The following is a 15,435-nucleotide window of genomic DNA, read 5'->3' as shown; positions in this document are numbered from 1 at the left end:
CGAGCCTCACTTCAGGAAGTGCAGAGTGCTGGAAGAGCCACAGACCCAGGCAGGTTACTGGACGGTAGAACGGAGTGAAGGTCTGTGTCTCAGGGCTCAACAATTCAAAAGTTATTAAGTCTTAAAAGGTCAAAATCAGAATCAAGTTTATTATTACTGACATTTGTCATGAAATTTGTTGGTTTGTGGCAGCAGTACAGTGCAAGATAAAATTACTGTGACAAATTAATGGTGCAAAGAGGAATAGTGACATAATGTTATGAGACCAATAAGACTTAGGAGCAACCTCTCAACCTCATTCTCCTGCCATCTCCCTATAATCTTTGATTCCCTTACTAATCGGGAAACTCTCAACCTCTGCTTTGAATATTCCCAATGACTTAGCCTCCAAAGCCATCTGGGGCAACGAATTCTGCAGATTCACCAGCACCTGGCCAAAGAAGTGCTTACTCATCTCTGTCCTAAAGGAACATCCTTCTGCTCTGTGCTTGTGCCCTCTGGACTGAAACTTCCCTTCTATAGGAAACATCCACTCTACCGAAGAGATCCTGCTCTGATTCTTCTAAACTCTAGTGAGTACTGGGCCCAGGGCAATCCAATGCTTCTCATATATTAGCCTTTTCATTCCTGGGATCATTCTTGTGAACTTGCTCTGCACTCTCTCCAATGCCAGCACATCCTTTATTTGATAAGGCGTTCAAAATAGTTCTCAACTGCAGTCCGACCAATGCTTATGAAGCCTCAGCATCGCATCCTTGCTTTTAAATTCTAATCCTTGCAAAATGAACGCTAACATTGCATTTGCCTTCCATACCACCAACTCAGCCTGCAAGTTAACCTTTAGGGCATCTTGCATGAGGGCTCCCAAGGCCCTTTGCACCTCTGATTTTCTCTCTGATTTCTGATTTCTGAATTCTCTCCCTGTTTAGAAGATAGTCCACACCTTTATTTCTCCTAACAAAGTGTATGGTCATACATTTCCCAGCACTATTCCATCTTCCACTTCTTTGCCCATTCTGCGAACCTAAGTCAAAATCAACTGTTGTATATGTTGAGATTCACCTTACAGGCAGCCACAAAACAAAGAAACACAATAGAACCCATGAAAAACCCCAGGCAACAAAGACCACCAAAGATCCAATGTGTGAAAAAACAATGAATAGTGCGAACAGTAAAAAAGTAGACAAATAGCACACAGACCATGATTCGCAGTGTCCCCGAACATAAGTCCACAGTCCTGGAGCCAGTTCTGTGCTGTAGCCGGTCCAGGAGTCCAGTGGCTTCAGGCCACAGCTGCAGAGTCCGTTCAGTGCTGAGGCGGGTAATGCCTCACAGAATAGTGAGCCGAACACTGGTTCATCTTTTGCCCTTGGACTCGATGCCTTGATCTTTTAAATCTGGCTCGGTGCTTGAATCGGCTAGCCACCGGTTTGCTTTTTGCTCTTGGGTCTGGGCCCACCACTTCAGCCTGACCCAAAGTTTCAACCTGGCTCGAAATTTCAATCCAGCTCCAAGTCTGCTCCAGTAATGACCACCTTGGCCATACCTGCGGTTTTTTTTTAAGATTATGAAGACACGTAGTCCTCTTTTATTGTCATTTAGTAATGCATGCATTAAGAAATGATACAATATTTCCTCCGGTGTGATATCACAAAACACAGGACAGACCAAGACTGAAAAAACTGACAAAACCACATAATTATAACATAGTTACAGTGCAACAATACCATAACTTGATGAAGAAGTCCATGAGCACAGTAAAAGTTCAAAGTCTCTCAAATGTCCCACATCTCACACAGACAGGAGAAGGAAGAAAAACTCTCCCTGCCATGCCCGACCACAATCTGTCTCTGAGTCATCCGAAAACTTCGAGCCTCCGAATCAGCTCTCCGACGCCGAGTACTGAGCGCCATCTCTGTCTGAGCGATTTGACCTCAATCTCGGTCACCAACAGCAGGCAAAGCCAGGGATTTTGAGGCCTACCCTCCGGAAGATTCCCGACCACGCAGTAACGTCAGCAGCGAACGGGCGTTTCAGAAATTTCTCCAGATGTTCCTCTGTGCTTTCACGTCTGTCTCCATCAAATCAGAATTGTCCACGGCCCCTATTTAACAGATACAACATCATTTTTCACCGGAGGGCTACGCATGCACGGTGCGCTGCTCTCTCTCCTCCCGCCATTTTCGAGAATCCAGTTCACCTAGTTCTTCAGGATATCACAAAAGTGCCAAGTCATACAGATGGTTCGAAAGCACAACTCCCAAAGGGAAATTACTGGCTGCAGATGGCAGTGATCATAGTCCAGAAAAAGTATATTTAGTATAATAGTAGTTTTCTTATCTGCTTGCAAAACGTCATCATGTCTTGCCAGCACATTTGGCCACAAAGCCATCAATTGCATCTTCTAAATCACTGACATATAATGTGAAACAAAGTGGTCCTAACACTTGCAGAACCTCACAAGTCACTGTCAGCCAACCAGTAAAGGCCCCCTTTGTTCCCAATCTTTGCCCCCCTGCCAGTCAGCCAATCTTCTATCTATGCTAGTATCTTTCCTGAAATATCATAGGCTCTTAATTTGTTAAGCAGCTTCATATGCGGCACCTTGTCAAAGGCCTTCTGAAAATCCAATTAAACAACATCCACTGACTACACACACAAGATGCTGGAGGTACCCAGCAGGTCAGGCAGTATCCATGGAGATGAACAAACAGTCAATGCCTGGGGCTGAGGCCCCCACCATCAGGCCTGAGAAGGGTGTCGGCCCGAAATGCTGACTGTCCACTCGTTCCCATGGACGATGCCGACCCTCCGGGGGTCCTCCAGCACCCTGTGTGTGTTGCTCTGGATTTCCAGTACCTGCAGAATCTTGTGTGTTTACTTACATGGCTGAAGGAGATCCGTAAGTTTTTATGACATTCTGCACCGTCTATGATATCACCTATCTTAGAGTCGTCCGCAAGCTGACTAACCATGTGATTACATTTGCATCCAAATCATTTACACAAATGACAAGCACCAATGGGCCTGGCACCGATCTCTATTGGCATACCACTAGTCGTAGGCTGATTTTCCACCTTCATCCTCTGCTTCCCACCATCAAGCTAATTATGCATCCACCTAGCCCCCTGTCCCTGGATCCCATGTGATTTAACCTTCCAGACCTTTCTTACAGGACCTTGTCTACATCATACCATCCTGTCCTCATTAATCCTCTTGTTACTTCTTCAAAAAGCTCTTATAGATTGATTGGTTTCTGTTGTATCTGATGATGACAGTTAGATTTGGGCAGTTCTTCACAGGTGATGTGAACTACATGAAGAAACCTGTGCGGGAGGGTTTTTAAAATGGAGAAGCCTTTGCACTGGGGCAGTTCCACTCCCTTGACCTCAGAAGTATGGGTCCAGTGGTACGAGTTGTCATCACAACTAGGGGCTTCCTTGGTTGCAGTGGATGACCATGACTTCTCCTATGCCTTGCCATGCCCTTTGCTCTCCGCGAAGCTTAAGAACCACCTTCCTGGCCGTTGGATCTCACTGTTGAGCTGGAGCTGATTTGCATGCTGGAGCAGGCATCTCCATGTCTCATTGTGGCCACCCTCACCCGGTGTATGGAGCGTCCAGAGAGGGTAACACCTCTGGTGAAGGTGCCTGTCCTGTTCATTCTGGGGAAGATCACTCACATTTGGTGGTGATGTCTATTATTTGTCAAGTAGGGTGCCATGCACAATCCTGATTTGATGGAGACGGACGTGAGAGCACGGAGGAACATCTGGTGAAACTTCTGAAATGCCCGCTTCGCTGCTGCTGCTATTGTGTGGTCCGGAAAAGGCCCCGAGTCCTCGGCTTTGCTTGTTGCTTGGCGGCCGGGGCAGGGTCGAAGCGCTCGGCAGAGGATGGTCAGAGGCTCGATGTTTTCGGACGGACTCAGAGTCCACTGCAATCAGGTGCTTCCAATAGTGCTGCATCAGCAAGCTGGCGGCGCTTGGAGGTTCATGGGAGGGAGAGTTTCTCCCTTCTGCCACCTGCGTGAGATGATGAGTCTATCAGGACTTTGAGACTTTTTTTTATCGTGCCCATGGTCTGCTCTTTATCAAATTATGGTATTGCTTTGCACTGTTGTAACTATATGTTATAATTATGTGGTTTTGTCAGTTTTAGTCTTGGTTTGTCCTGTGTTTTCTTGTGATGTCATTCTGGAGGAACGTTGTATCATTGTTTAATGCATGCATTTCTAAATGACAATAAACAGAAACTGAACTGAACCGAACATTTGGTCCCCTCTGGACATCCACCCTCACCCGTGGCTCCGAGTAGCTGTTTGCCTATGACAGCGGCCACACCCTGGTTACACCACTTTGATGTATGGGCTAGTTCTACTTATATACATGTGAGTGAAATAAATTCAAAAACAAAATGTAAATTACACAAACCGCTATCTCTCACCATTGGTCCTCTGCGTTGAAATAAATGGGTTCATCAAACCAGTGCCAGGTCTCTCCCAGCTTGGGATCTGCAGGTACTGTGGGTTCCCTTTGTGGTTTCTGGAGCACTGTAGACCATTGGTGCTTGAATGTGGGAAATCACCAGTGAGCAGCTCTCGGGTAGTCCCTGACTTCTTGGCTTGTACCTCCTCACCCAAGTACTGAGACTCCTAATGCACACAGAAATGTATGCCAGTCTCCAGAAAATCCGGCCCAACGATCCCTGTGATATTGAGGTCTTACCCAAAATGTATACGCTTTGGGTATAAGTAGAAGAATGCCAGGTTATTTTGAGACAACTGCATTATATTAATTCCCAAGTCGGATGACCCTGATTTTAGTATCGATAATTGGTGGTCCATACGATTCTGAGAGCATTTATGAAAGTGCTTGCAGAAGTATTAACTGAGGCAATTCTAATCAGTGGTGGCTGAAATGTTTTCTTTTAGTGCATACACCCTGTATGCAATCAGACTATTTCTGTTTTGAATATTAAACAAGGCTAAAAAGAACATGAAGTTACTGCTTCCTTGATGCTGCTGATCTTCCCAACAACTGTTGTTATACCTGCACTCAAATCCTCTCAGTAGAAAGACCTGCCCACTACTTGCACCCCTCATCACTTGTTACACCTGTGTGTCAGCTCTCAGTGATGTGCACAAGGACACCCAGGTACCAACAGAACATCAGCACCACCCAGGTTCTCACAATCTGAAATGCATTCTGCATCTCTCATCTGTGCATCAAAGTGGATAAGCTCACAGGTTCTGTCCGCTATATCCAACTTGTCTGAGGGCTCATAAGACATCGGCCAGATTACACCTGGAGTATTGTGATCAGTTCTGGGCTCCTTAGCTGGCAGAATGTGAGAGAATGGCTTTGCAGAGGGCGCAGAGGAGGTTCACAAGGATGATCCCAGGAAGGAAAGGTTTAATGTATGAGGAACCATTGATAGCTCCAGGCCTGTACTCATTGCAATTTAGAAGAATGTGGAGAATCTCATTGAAATCTGTTAAATATTGAAATATCCAGATAGAGTGGATGTGGAGAGGATGTTTCCAGTAGTGGGGGAGTTTAGGAGCAGATAGCACAGCCTCAGATTAAAAAGGACATCCGTTTAGAACAGAGATGAGGAGGAATTTCTTTAGTCACTAGGTGATGAATCTGTGCAACTCATTTTCACAGATGGCTATGGAGGCCATATCATTGGGTATATTTGAAGCGAAGGTCGATAGATTCTTGATTAATAAGAGCATTCAAGGGGAAATGTCAGACAATTGGGTTGAAAGAGATAATAAATCAGCCATGATGGACTGGCAGAGTAGACTCGATGGGCTGAATGGCCTGATTCTATGTCCCATGTCTGCATCTCCTTGAAGCGTTCTCCTCAATCCTCACCACCCCATGAGCAAGTTTGGACCTTTGGTACCCTCAGCCAGATCATTGATTGAGATGGTGGACTGCTGGAGCTCAAGCACTGGGCAACATCCATCACCAAGGGTCCCCATCAACATCCATCCGGGTCATTCCACCTTCTCCCAGCTACCACGGAGCAGGAGGTACGGAAGCCTGAAGTCCCACACCACCGGGTTCAGAAACAACTCCTTCCCTTTCGCTATTCTGATCACTGCATTTTAGCAACACGATGACCACTTTGCAGTAAAAGTGACTTTTAAAATTCTAGTTGTCTTCTTTCTTGTAAAAGCTGTGTATAATTATGTTTGATTTGTGTATTTCTCGTTAATGCTGCTCCTCTGATGCTACTTGCCTGTGTTGCTTCTGCAAGTAAGTTTCTCATTGCACTTGTACATGTGCTTGCTCATGCGGCGGGAAACTGGACTTTGACTCTGATCCCTGTGTTATCCCAGTGCCATTAGCCTGCAGGCCTGAGAAAGACTTTCCTGTCCCCACCCTCGCTGTGTGTTTGTGCACTCAGCTCGGAGGATGTGTGCAGTCACAGCTTCAGTGAACCTTAATACATGTTCCCACTGGTAGATCGAGATAAATGGCAAATAGTTTATCACCCAGATCTTTAATCACCGCATCTTTCACCGGTGATGCATTGCTGATCAGAATATATTTTGACCCTTGTTTAAATTACTGTACGTTTAATGTTAGTTAGCGAGGAGTGAGCTGGAGGAGCAGAGTCAGGTAAGGGTACCTTTGTGGATGGAGTTGATCCCTGGCTCATCCTAGAACGTTAGATCACACGGTATCCTGGGAGAGCTGGCTAAGCAGGCGCACAATTAGCTTGACAGTAGGAGGCAGAGAGTGATTTTGGGAGATTGGTTTTCAGTTTGGTGGCCTGTGACTAGTGACGTGCCAGAGGGATTGGCGCTGGGCCCTTTGTTGATCTTTGTGCGTAGAGACAGCAAGCTGATACGGTTGTTGAGAAGGCATGTGGTGTGTTGGCTTTCATTAGTTGAGGGACTGAGTTCAAGAGCTGTAAGGTAATGTTGCAGCTCTATGAAATCCTGGTTAGACCACACTTGTGTTCAGTTCTGTTTGCTCATTATAGGAAGGATGTGGAAGCTTTGGAGAGGGTGCAGAGGAGATTTACTTCAGTGCTGCCTGGATAAGAGAGCATGTCTTATGAGGAAGGGTTGTGTGACCTGAGGTGTTTCTCTTTGGAGCAAAGGAGGATGTGAGGTGACTTGATGGAGCCAAAGATTGAGTGGATAGCCAGAGACTTTTTCTCAGGCCAGAAGTGACTCATACAAGGGGGTATAATTTTAAAATGATTATAAGGTATAAAGGGGATTTTTTTTACATAGAGAGTGGTGGATGTATGGAAGGCCTTGCTAGGAGTGGTGGTAAAGGCTGATCCTTTAGGGACATTTTAAAAAGTCATAGGTTATCACATGAATGGTAAAAGCATGCAGGATTATGTAGGAGGGAAGGGTTAGGTTGATCTTGTGGTTTAGGACCAGTACTGTGCTGTAGTGCTCTATGTTTTATGATTAATGTGTTCTGGTTAACTAATTTGCAATTGTAAACATTTAAATAACATTCTTGCCATACCTCCAGGATGTTTTGCATTCCTTTGCAACTCTGATAAGTTTTGAAGTATTGTCATTACTGTTGCACTGGTAACACAACGGCCATTTTGTGAGAATGTAGGGAGACTAGGGAGGGGTAAGCATGGGAGTTTGTGGGCTGAAGGGCCTGCTTCTGCAATACCGCTCATTTTGTGCACATCTGGTTGGGAACGTTGGCCTTTTTAAAGTGAATTAGAGTTAATGAGTGGGATTTAGTACCCAAAACAGATCAGACAGAGTCGGACTTCGCATTTCACCCTTGTATTATCTGTTCTCTCAATGGGCCGCAGATACAAAAGTTTGAGAACGTGTACCACCGAGTTTAAAAATACTTCTATCCCACTGTTATCAGACTCTCGAATGGACCCCTTACCGTGTTTGATAAAGTTAACCCTGACAATCCCGATTTAACCCAAACCAAATCGCGGGACAACTTACACTGATCAATTAACCCACCGGGTAGGTCTTTGGGCAGAGGGAGGTTACCGGAGCACCCAGGGAAAACCCGATGTTTCCCACAAGAAGGTCGTACAGAGACTCCGCACAGGTGTCTCCGGAATCGATCTCCAAGCTGTAATAGCATCGTGCTAACCGCTATACTGTCATGGCGCACGGTCTCTCAATCTCCCTGGTCATGACCTTTGCACCTTATTTGTCTCACTGCACTTTCTTTGTTACCATAACAACCTATTCTGCATTCTGATTTATTTACCCCATCTGCACTGCCTCGAGACTTATGTTTGGAAAGATCTGTCTGGTTGGTATGTAAACAAAGATTTTCACCACATCTCAGCAGACGTGAAAAGAAAGCAATTGCCAGCGAGGTGCTCCACCTTCTGCACCAACGTCACATGTCAGCCCAGCCTTGAATAAAGCCCGGTATGTGTGGGGAAGGTATTCCAGCTGAGGCACAACGCTCTGGTAAATCACTACTGCTGCCACTGACCAACGCAAAATCACCTTTGATGAGTTTGTCAGTCGGGGTGCAAGCGTGGACATTCTTATTTATTTTATTCAAAATGAAAGGTCCCAGTTACGTCACATAATCAGTTTAAGGGATCTTTATGTTTGGTTTTCATATTATTGGTGTGCTCCTGCTGTATATTCAGTATGGTTGGAGAATACCTTCCTGGGCTTGACCTTGCCTGGAACTAATGGTCAGGTTGGGTATTTTTAGTTCATGATCTTCTCACAGCACCATGGACTGATGTCTGAGTGCAGTACTGTCAAAGTGCCACACTGTTATAGAGTTACACAGTACCGAAGCAAAACTGGTGCATCCCCATTAAGCTAGTCCTATTTTCCTGCGTTTGGCCCGTATCCCATTAATCCTAACCCTTCGCTATCCCATATGCCTCTCCCTTTCAATGTTTGTAATCTGATTGCCTCACCACTTCCTGTGGTGAGATATGCTCCAAGTATCTGCCACCAGAGAACCCCTGAGAAAGTCCTTCTCTGCCTTCTCTCCAGTTGAGACTCTCATCACATTTCTGTTTCAGATTAATCCAGATTACCGAAATGACCAGTTGGAATCAAAGGGAATGGTGAGTGGACGTTCTTTGACCTAACTTTGGCTACTTTTCAACTTTATTAGCTGGGAGAGCCATTTTACTGAAGTGGAAGGATCCTAATCCACCTATTGTCTATTGGTTTTCCTCCATTATGTCCTGTTTAAATTTAGAGAAAATAAGAAGTCGGACATATTGATACATCCTTTAAATTTGAACAAATCTGGCGACCTTTTATTCAATATTTTCATTTGATTTGATTTATTACTCTTCCAATCGTTTTTTCGAAGTTTTAGATATGATCAGAAAGTTTTTCTTTTTTTTTTGGTCGTATCCTCAGAATGGACTGCCCAGTCCCTTTCTTTTTGTATAATGTAGTGGGTATTTTTTTCTTCATTTAAAATTCAAAGTTTTTTCTTTCCTCTTCATGAACCGATAAGAGGAGAATTAGTTGTTATCTTTTTTATTATATATTACATACTAGCTTAACACTATGTTTGATTTTGATAACGTCTCTTCCAATCTCTGTTTGTATTGTTATTGATATATGTATTTGAAATAATTCTCCTCTTGTTTGTATTTGTGTTCCTTCTAAATCAATAAAAAGATTAATAAAGAAAGAAAGACAGACCTAACTTTGCTGGAGCAGCTGCTGCTGAATTGTTGCTATTGTGTTGCAGTGTATGGGTTTATTCTGTGTGTTACTGGGCTGTTCAGGCCACTTTGAAACAGTCCTCCCTCAGAGTTGCACGAGGTGGCAAAGGACAGCGTGGGAAACTGTGGTCTGTCATTGAAAATCAAAAGCCACTTTAATTTCCCATCCCTCTCCCACTCTGACTGTGACCTGCTGCACGGTCAGAGTGTGACACAATGCTTGAGGAACAACACCTCATCTCACATCTGGGCACGTTGCAGCCTTCAGGACTTCATATTGCATTCCACACCTTTCGGTAACAGATGGGTTTTCCTGGTCACCATCCATTTTTACTCCACTTCCCACTCCCGCTCCAACATGTCAGTCCATCGGCTCCTCTACTGCCACGACGAGGCCACAGGGTGGAGGAGCAGCAACTCGCGTTCTGGCTAGCCTCCAAGCTGACAGCATGAATGTTGATCTCTCTAACTTCCCGTAATTTCTCCCCCAACCGCCCCTTAGCTCCTTTTCCATTCCCCATTCTGGCTCCCCTTTCACCCCTTCTCTTCTCCTCACCTGCCCATCCCCTCCCCGTTTCCCTTCCTCCTTCCCTTTCTCCCGTGCTCTACTCTCCTCCCCTATCAGATTCCTTTACCTTTTCCATCTGTCACCTCCCAGCTTCTCACTTCATTCCCCATCCCCAACACCACCCCACCTCCCCCCCGCCTTCCCCCTCACCCAGTTTCACCTCTCAACTGGCCGGCTGGTGGCGCAATAGTATCAGCGCTGGACTTTGGAGCAAAGGCTCCCGAGTTTGAATCCAAGTCGGGCAGCCCCCCGAGCACGCTTTCCATCCGTACCAGGTTGAGCATCGAGCTACCCACTCGGCCTCGTAAAAAACAAAGGTCAAGTCAGGAACGTTCAAATTGTGACCCGGTTAATCTGAAAGGAGACCAATCCTGACACCATGCGCCAGACAAGAATGGCTGACTGTCTGGTGCGATACGCTAGGAAGGAACCTCTCACCTGCCAATTTGTACCTCGTCCCCTCCCTCACCTTCTTATTCTGGCTTCTTTCGGTCTTGATGAAGGGTCTCAGCCCAAAACGTCAGCTGTTTATTCCCCTCCATTATGCTGAGTTCCTCCAGCATTTTGTGTTTGTTCGTCTGGATTTGTCATTCACCTGTGACGTTGTCTACCAGGCACCCATCTACACCAATTCCACGTTATTCTCCCCTCAGACTCCCCCCAGTTACATGTGCAGTGGCTCATTGACCACATATGTGTTGGGACCTATTGGAAACCCACAAATTCACAGGGTGTTGAACCTGGGTCACTGGAGCTCCAAGGAGGCAGATCTGCTGGCTTCTGCCAATGTGCGGCTGAAGTCTTCTCAATGAGAATAGTGTGAGATGTGCGGCAGAGGTTGGGCTTCTGACGTCATCAGTACTGTTCGTCTTCGATTCATAGTCATACAATAAAGAAACAGGCCCTTTGGCCCATCTCGTCCATGCTGACCACTTAAATTTTCAGAGGACATTTGCTAAGCTACTGCATCAAAGGTTATGACAGAAAGCAAAAGGTCATGGTGCTTAAAGTATCATTGAGGTGTTAGTTGACTGCAAGAGAATGTAGGTATGGGTAGGTTGTTGTCTCGTTTTCAAAATGTGAAGTATGTTGTTGCCATAGCGACAGGTCCTGGGACCCCAACCTCTTACAATTTATCCGAGGGCTCTGGACGAGGGTGTAAAGTTGTAGTTGCTAAATTTGCTGATGATCAGGAAAATTTGTTTTGAAGAGGAGGCTGCCAAGGGGTGGAATTAGGTTGAGTCCAAAAACAACCTGATGGAAGAACTAAATCTGTCATCACAATATGCATGTGTCACCATGTGCTACCCTGAGATTATTGTTCTTGTAGAACAGAGAAATACAATAAAATCAATGAAAAACCATACACAAAGACAGAAAATAACATGGGTGCAAAAGAAGGCAAACTGTGCAAATAAAACAAAACAGATAATAAATAAAAAAGCAAACAAATAACAAATAAAAAATACTGAGTTGCAGAGTGAGTCTATAGGTTGTGTTCAGTGGTCGCCAGTGTTGAGAAGGATGAGGTTATCCACACTGGTTCAGGAACCTGACGGTTGAAGGGTAATAACTGTTTCTGAACCCGGTGGTGTGGGACCTGAGGCTCCTGTACCTCCTTCCTGATGGCAGCAGCGAGAAGAGAACATGGATTTGACGTTGGGGGTCCTTGATGATGGATGCTGCTTTCTTGTAGATGTACTCAGTGGTGGGGTGGGCTTTTCCTGTAATCTACCCACTACGTTTTGTAGACTTTTAGTTCCCGGGCATTGGTGCTTCCGTACCAGGCCATGATGTGACCAGTCAGGATAATCTCCACTGCGCATCTATAGAAGAGCATCCTGACTGGCACGTTCTAACTCAGCATGACTTATAGAACATAGAACATAGAATAGTACAGTACAGTACAGGCCCTTCGGCCCACAATGTTGTGCTGACCCTCAAACCCTGCCTCCCATATAAGCCCCCATCTTAGATTCCTCCATATACCTGTCTAGTAGTCTCTTAAACTTCACTAGTGTATCTGCCTCCACCACTGACTCAGGCAGTGCATTCCACGCACCAACCACTCTCTGAGTAAAAAACCTTCCTCTAATATCCCCCTTGAACTTCCCACCCCTTACCTTAAAGCCATGTCCTCTTGTATTGAGCAGTGGTGCCCTGGGGAAGAGGCGCTGGCTATCCACTCTATGAATTCCTGTTATTATCTTGTACACATCTATCGTGACTCCTCTCATCCTCCTTCTCTCCAAAGAGTAAAGCCCTAGCTCCCTTAATCTCTGATCATAATGCATACTTTCTAAACCAGGCAGCATCCTGGTAAATCTCCTCTGTACCCTTTCCAATGCTTCCACATCTTTCCTATAGTGAAGTGACCAGAACTGGACACAATACTCCAAGTGTGGCCTAACCAGAGTTTTATAGAGCTGCATCATTACATCGCGACTCTTAAACTCTATTCCTCAACTTATGAAAGCTAACACCCCATAAGCTTTCTTAACTACCCTATCCACCTGTGAGGCAACTTTCAGGGATCTGTGGACATGTACCCCTAGATCCCTCTGCTCATCCACACTACCAAGTATCCTGCCATTTACTTTGTACTCTGCCTTGGAGTTTGTCCTTCCAAAGTGGACCACCTCACACTTCTCCGTGTTGAACTCCATCTGCCACTTCTCAGCCCATTTCTGCATCCTATCAATGTCTCTCTGCAATCTTTGACAATCCTCTACACCATCTACAACACCACCAACCTTTGTGTCGTCTGCAAACTTGCCAACCCACCCTTCTACCCCCACATCCAGGTCGTTAATAAAAATCACGAAAAGTAGAGGTCCCAGAGCAGATCCTTGTGGGACACCACTAGTCACAATCCTCCAATCTGAATGTACTCCCTCCACCACCACCCTCTGCCTTCTGCAGGCAAGCCAATTCTGAATCCACCTGGCCAAACTTCCCTGGATCCCATGCCTTCTAACTTGCTGAATAAGCCTACCGTGTGGAACCTTGTCAAATGCCTCATGAGGAAAGGCTGAGGAAGCGAAGGCTTTTCTCTTTGGTATGAAGGAGGATGGGAGGTAGAGCATGGATAGAGCCGACAGCCACACACATATCCATTAATGGCTCTTTGATGTTGAGTTAGGAGGAAGAGACTTTATCAGACAAAAAGGTGGCCCAGTAGATTTTAGCTAAAGTCGTTCGTGAAATGCAGCAACGTAGCACAAGTACTGGTGCTGTATCCCACAGTGCATAACGTCAGCTTCTGAGGTTTGTTAACTGGCTTATAGTAAACTCTATTTGTGCTGCTGCCTCAGGTCTCTGTACTCCAGCTTGTTTTCCTTCATTTCAGAGCGAGGGGGACATGTTACCGATTAAAAACAAGCGTCAGATGGTGGAGAAGATCATTTACACCCTGGTGTCGGTGCCCCATGGAAACGATATCGCATCCCTTTTTGAGCTTGACACCACCACTCTTCAGAGAGCTGACTCACTGGTGCCCAGGTAATTCCTCGCTACGCTTACATGGCCGACAATTTCCATTGGAGTGCAGCCTGAGGGTGGAGATCAGCTGCCACTCCATTAATGGAGTTTGCATATTTGTCCCAACCTGCCAGAGTTTTCATGGTTCTTTCAATTGCGTATGAGTTGTATTTGCTAAAATCATTTTGTGTTCATTTATGCTGTTTCGCTCCCTCATGGAAAAAACAAAGTCATATGAATTGCTTGGATTTCCCAGCACAAGGAGGCTGGTGCATGACTGTGCCACAAAGCCGGGCTGCACAACCACTTGACTTCAGTCTTTTCTGACCACGCTACTAAGCTTGTTGGCCTTACCTGGAGACTGCCAGGGCTTGGTAGCAGTTTTCTCTACAAGGTGATTTACTGTCAGACAGTTAAGTGGAGCCAATATACGAATGGTGTATAGAAACTGTTAAGACTAACAGCAGGCCACAGTGTATGTGAGGACCAAGGACTAAGCTTGGTGATGTTCCCTGCCTTGGTTTGCTCATTATATTTAGTGAGCAAATGTTGTCCTAGCGCTTGTTATCACCTGAGCATTGCTTTGAACAAATTCCTTTTGACTTTCTCTAGGAACTCATACGTGAGATTAAGGCATCTCTGCACCAACACGTGGGTGACCAGCACCAACATCCCCATCGATGTTGAAGAGGAACGGCCAGTGATGCTGAAGGTATTTTTACTTAGAGATGTAGCTCAGTAGCGAGCCTTTCCAGCCCAATGAGCCCATGCCACACAATTACACCCACAATTAAAAGATCAGTTCCTAGTCTGGTCAATACAAAATATTCCTCCTAAGCTAGTTTCAGTTTGGGAAAGTAATTCATTTGACATTATAATGCTCTGTGAAGGTTAACATCCTTATGGCTTTCTGTCTGATGATGAGTATGAAACAAATGAATCCATTTAGCACCGATAAATGTCCTCGAATAGTTGCACGTACAGTGGAGGTTTTTCTGCAGCTGTGTCATGTTAGTTTGTGCCCCAGGCTCCTGGCTGACAGCAGCGGGTCGGGTCGGAGTGGTGGGCTTCCCTGGGGGTCGCAGGCCTCAGACGCAAGTCTCACGGCAGAGCCTGCAGTTACCTCTCTTGTTACAACACTAAGTGTGGCGCAGATGAAAGTGCCCCCTTCCGTCTGATGTAAGGGATCGACCAGCACAGTTTTAAAAAGATAGGGCTGCTAATCCACATTGGATTAGTTCTAATCATCTCATTATAAGAAGGATTTAAAGATTCAAAGTATTTTTATTGTCAAACTATGTATGCAGTATACAATCCTGAAGTTCATCTTCCCCTCAGACACCTAGGAAACAAAGAAAACCATGAATTCTGAATTTTTGAATTTTTGAAAATTTGAATACATCAACCTCTCCCCGCCACACACACGAAAAAAATCGTGCAGACAGCAACAAAAAAAACGAGCAATAAACACAGCTTATAAAACACAAAATCGGAAGAGTCCAGGCATATTCAGTTCAGCTCACTGCTCACTATCTGCAGGCTGCCCCGATTCAAAATTGCCTCAAATAGCAATGAAAAATGGAGCAACCAGAAACACATCATAATGTGAACTACAGAATCCATTCCACACACCGCGTCAATTAAATTTTGTCAAAGACCCAGAACTCCGGCACCATCCTCTGACAGGAGGGAGGGAGGGAGGGA

At 45.4% G+C, this 15,435-nt stretch overlaps 1 protein-coding gene across 1 annotated transcript in view; it reads left to right on the top strand.

Annotated features, from left to right (window-relative positions):
• Positions 1-15,435, top strand: part of itpr2 (inositol 1,4,5-trisphosphate receptor, type 2) — a 306,596-nt gene that overhangs the window by 109,144 nt on the left and 182,017 nt on the right. Inside the window, exons 10-12 of the mRNA XM_072241562.1 lie at positions 9,021-9,065; positions 13,601-13,752; positions 14,344-14,443. Coding sequence (XP_072097663.1) covers positions 9,021-9,065; positions 13,601-13,752; positions 14,344-14,443 — 297 coding nt within the window. The remainder of the gene's footprint in view (positions 1-9,020; positions 9,066-13,600; positions 13,753-14,343; positions 14,444-15,435) is intronic.

The sequence above is a fragment of the Mobula birostris genome, chromosome 23 (genome assembly GCF_030028105.1).
Source record: "Mobula birostris isolate sMobBir1 chromosome 23, sMobBir1.hap1, whole genome shotgun sequence".
Lineage (NCBI taxonomy): Eukaryota > Metazoa > Chordata > Chondrichthyes > Myliobatiformes > Myliobatidae > Mobula > Mobula birostris.
The sequence above is the reverse complement of the archived record's forward strand: the minus strand, read 5'-3'. Positions and strand labels throughout refer to the sequence as shown.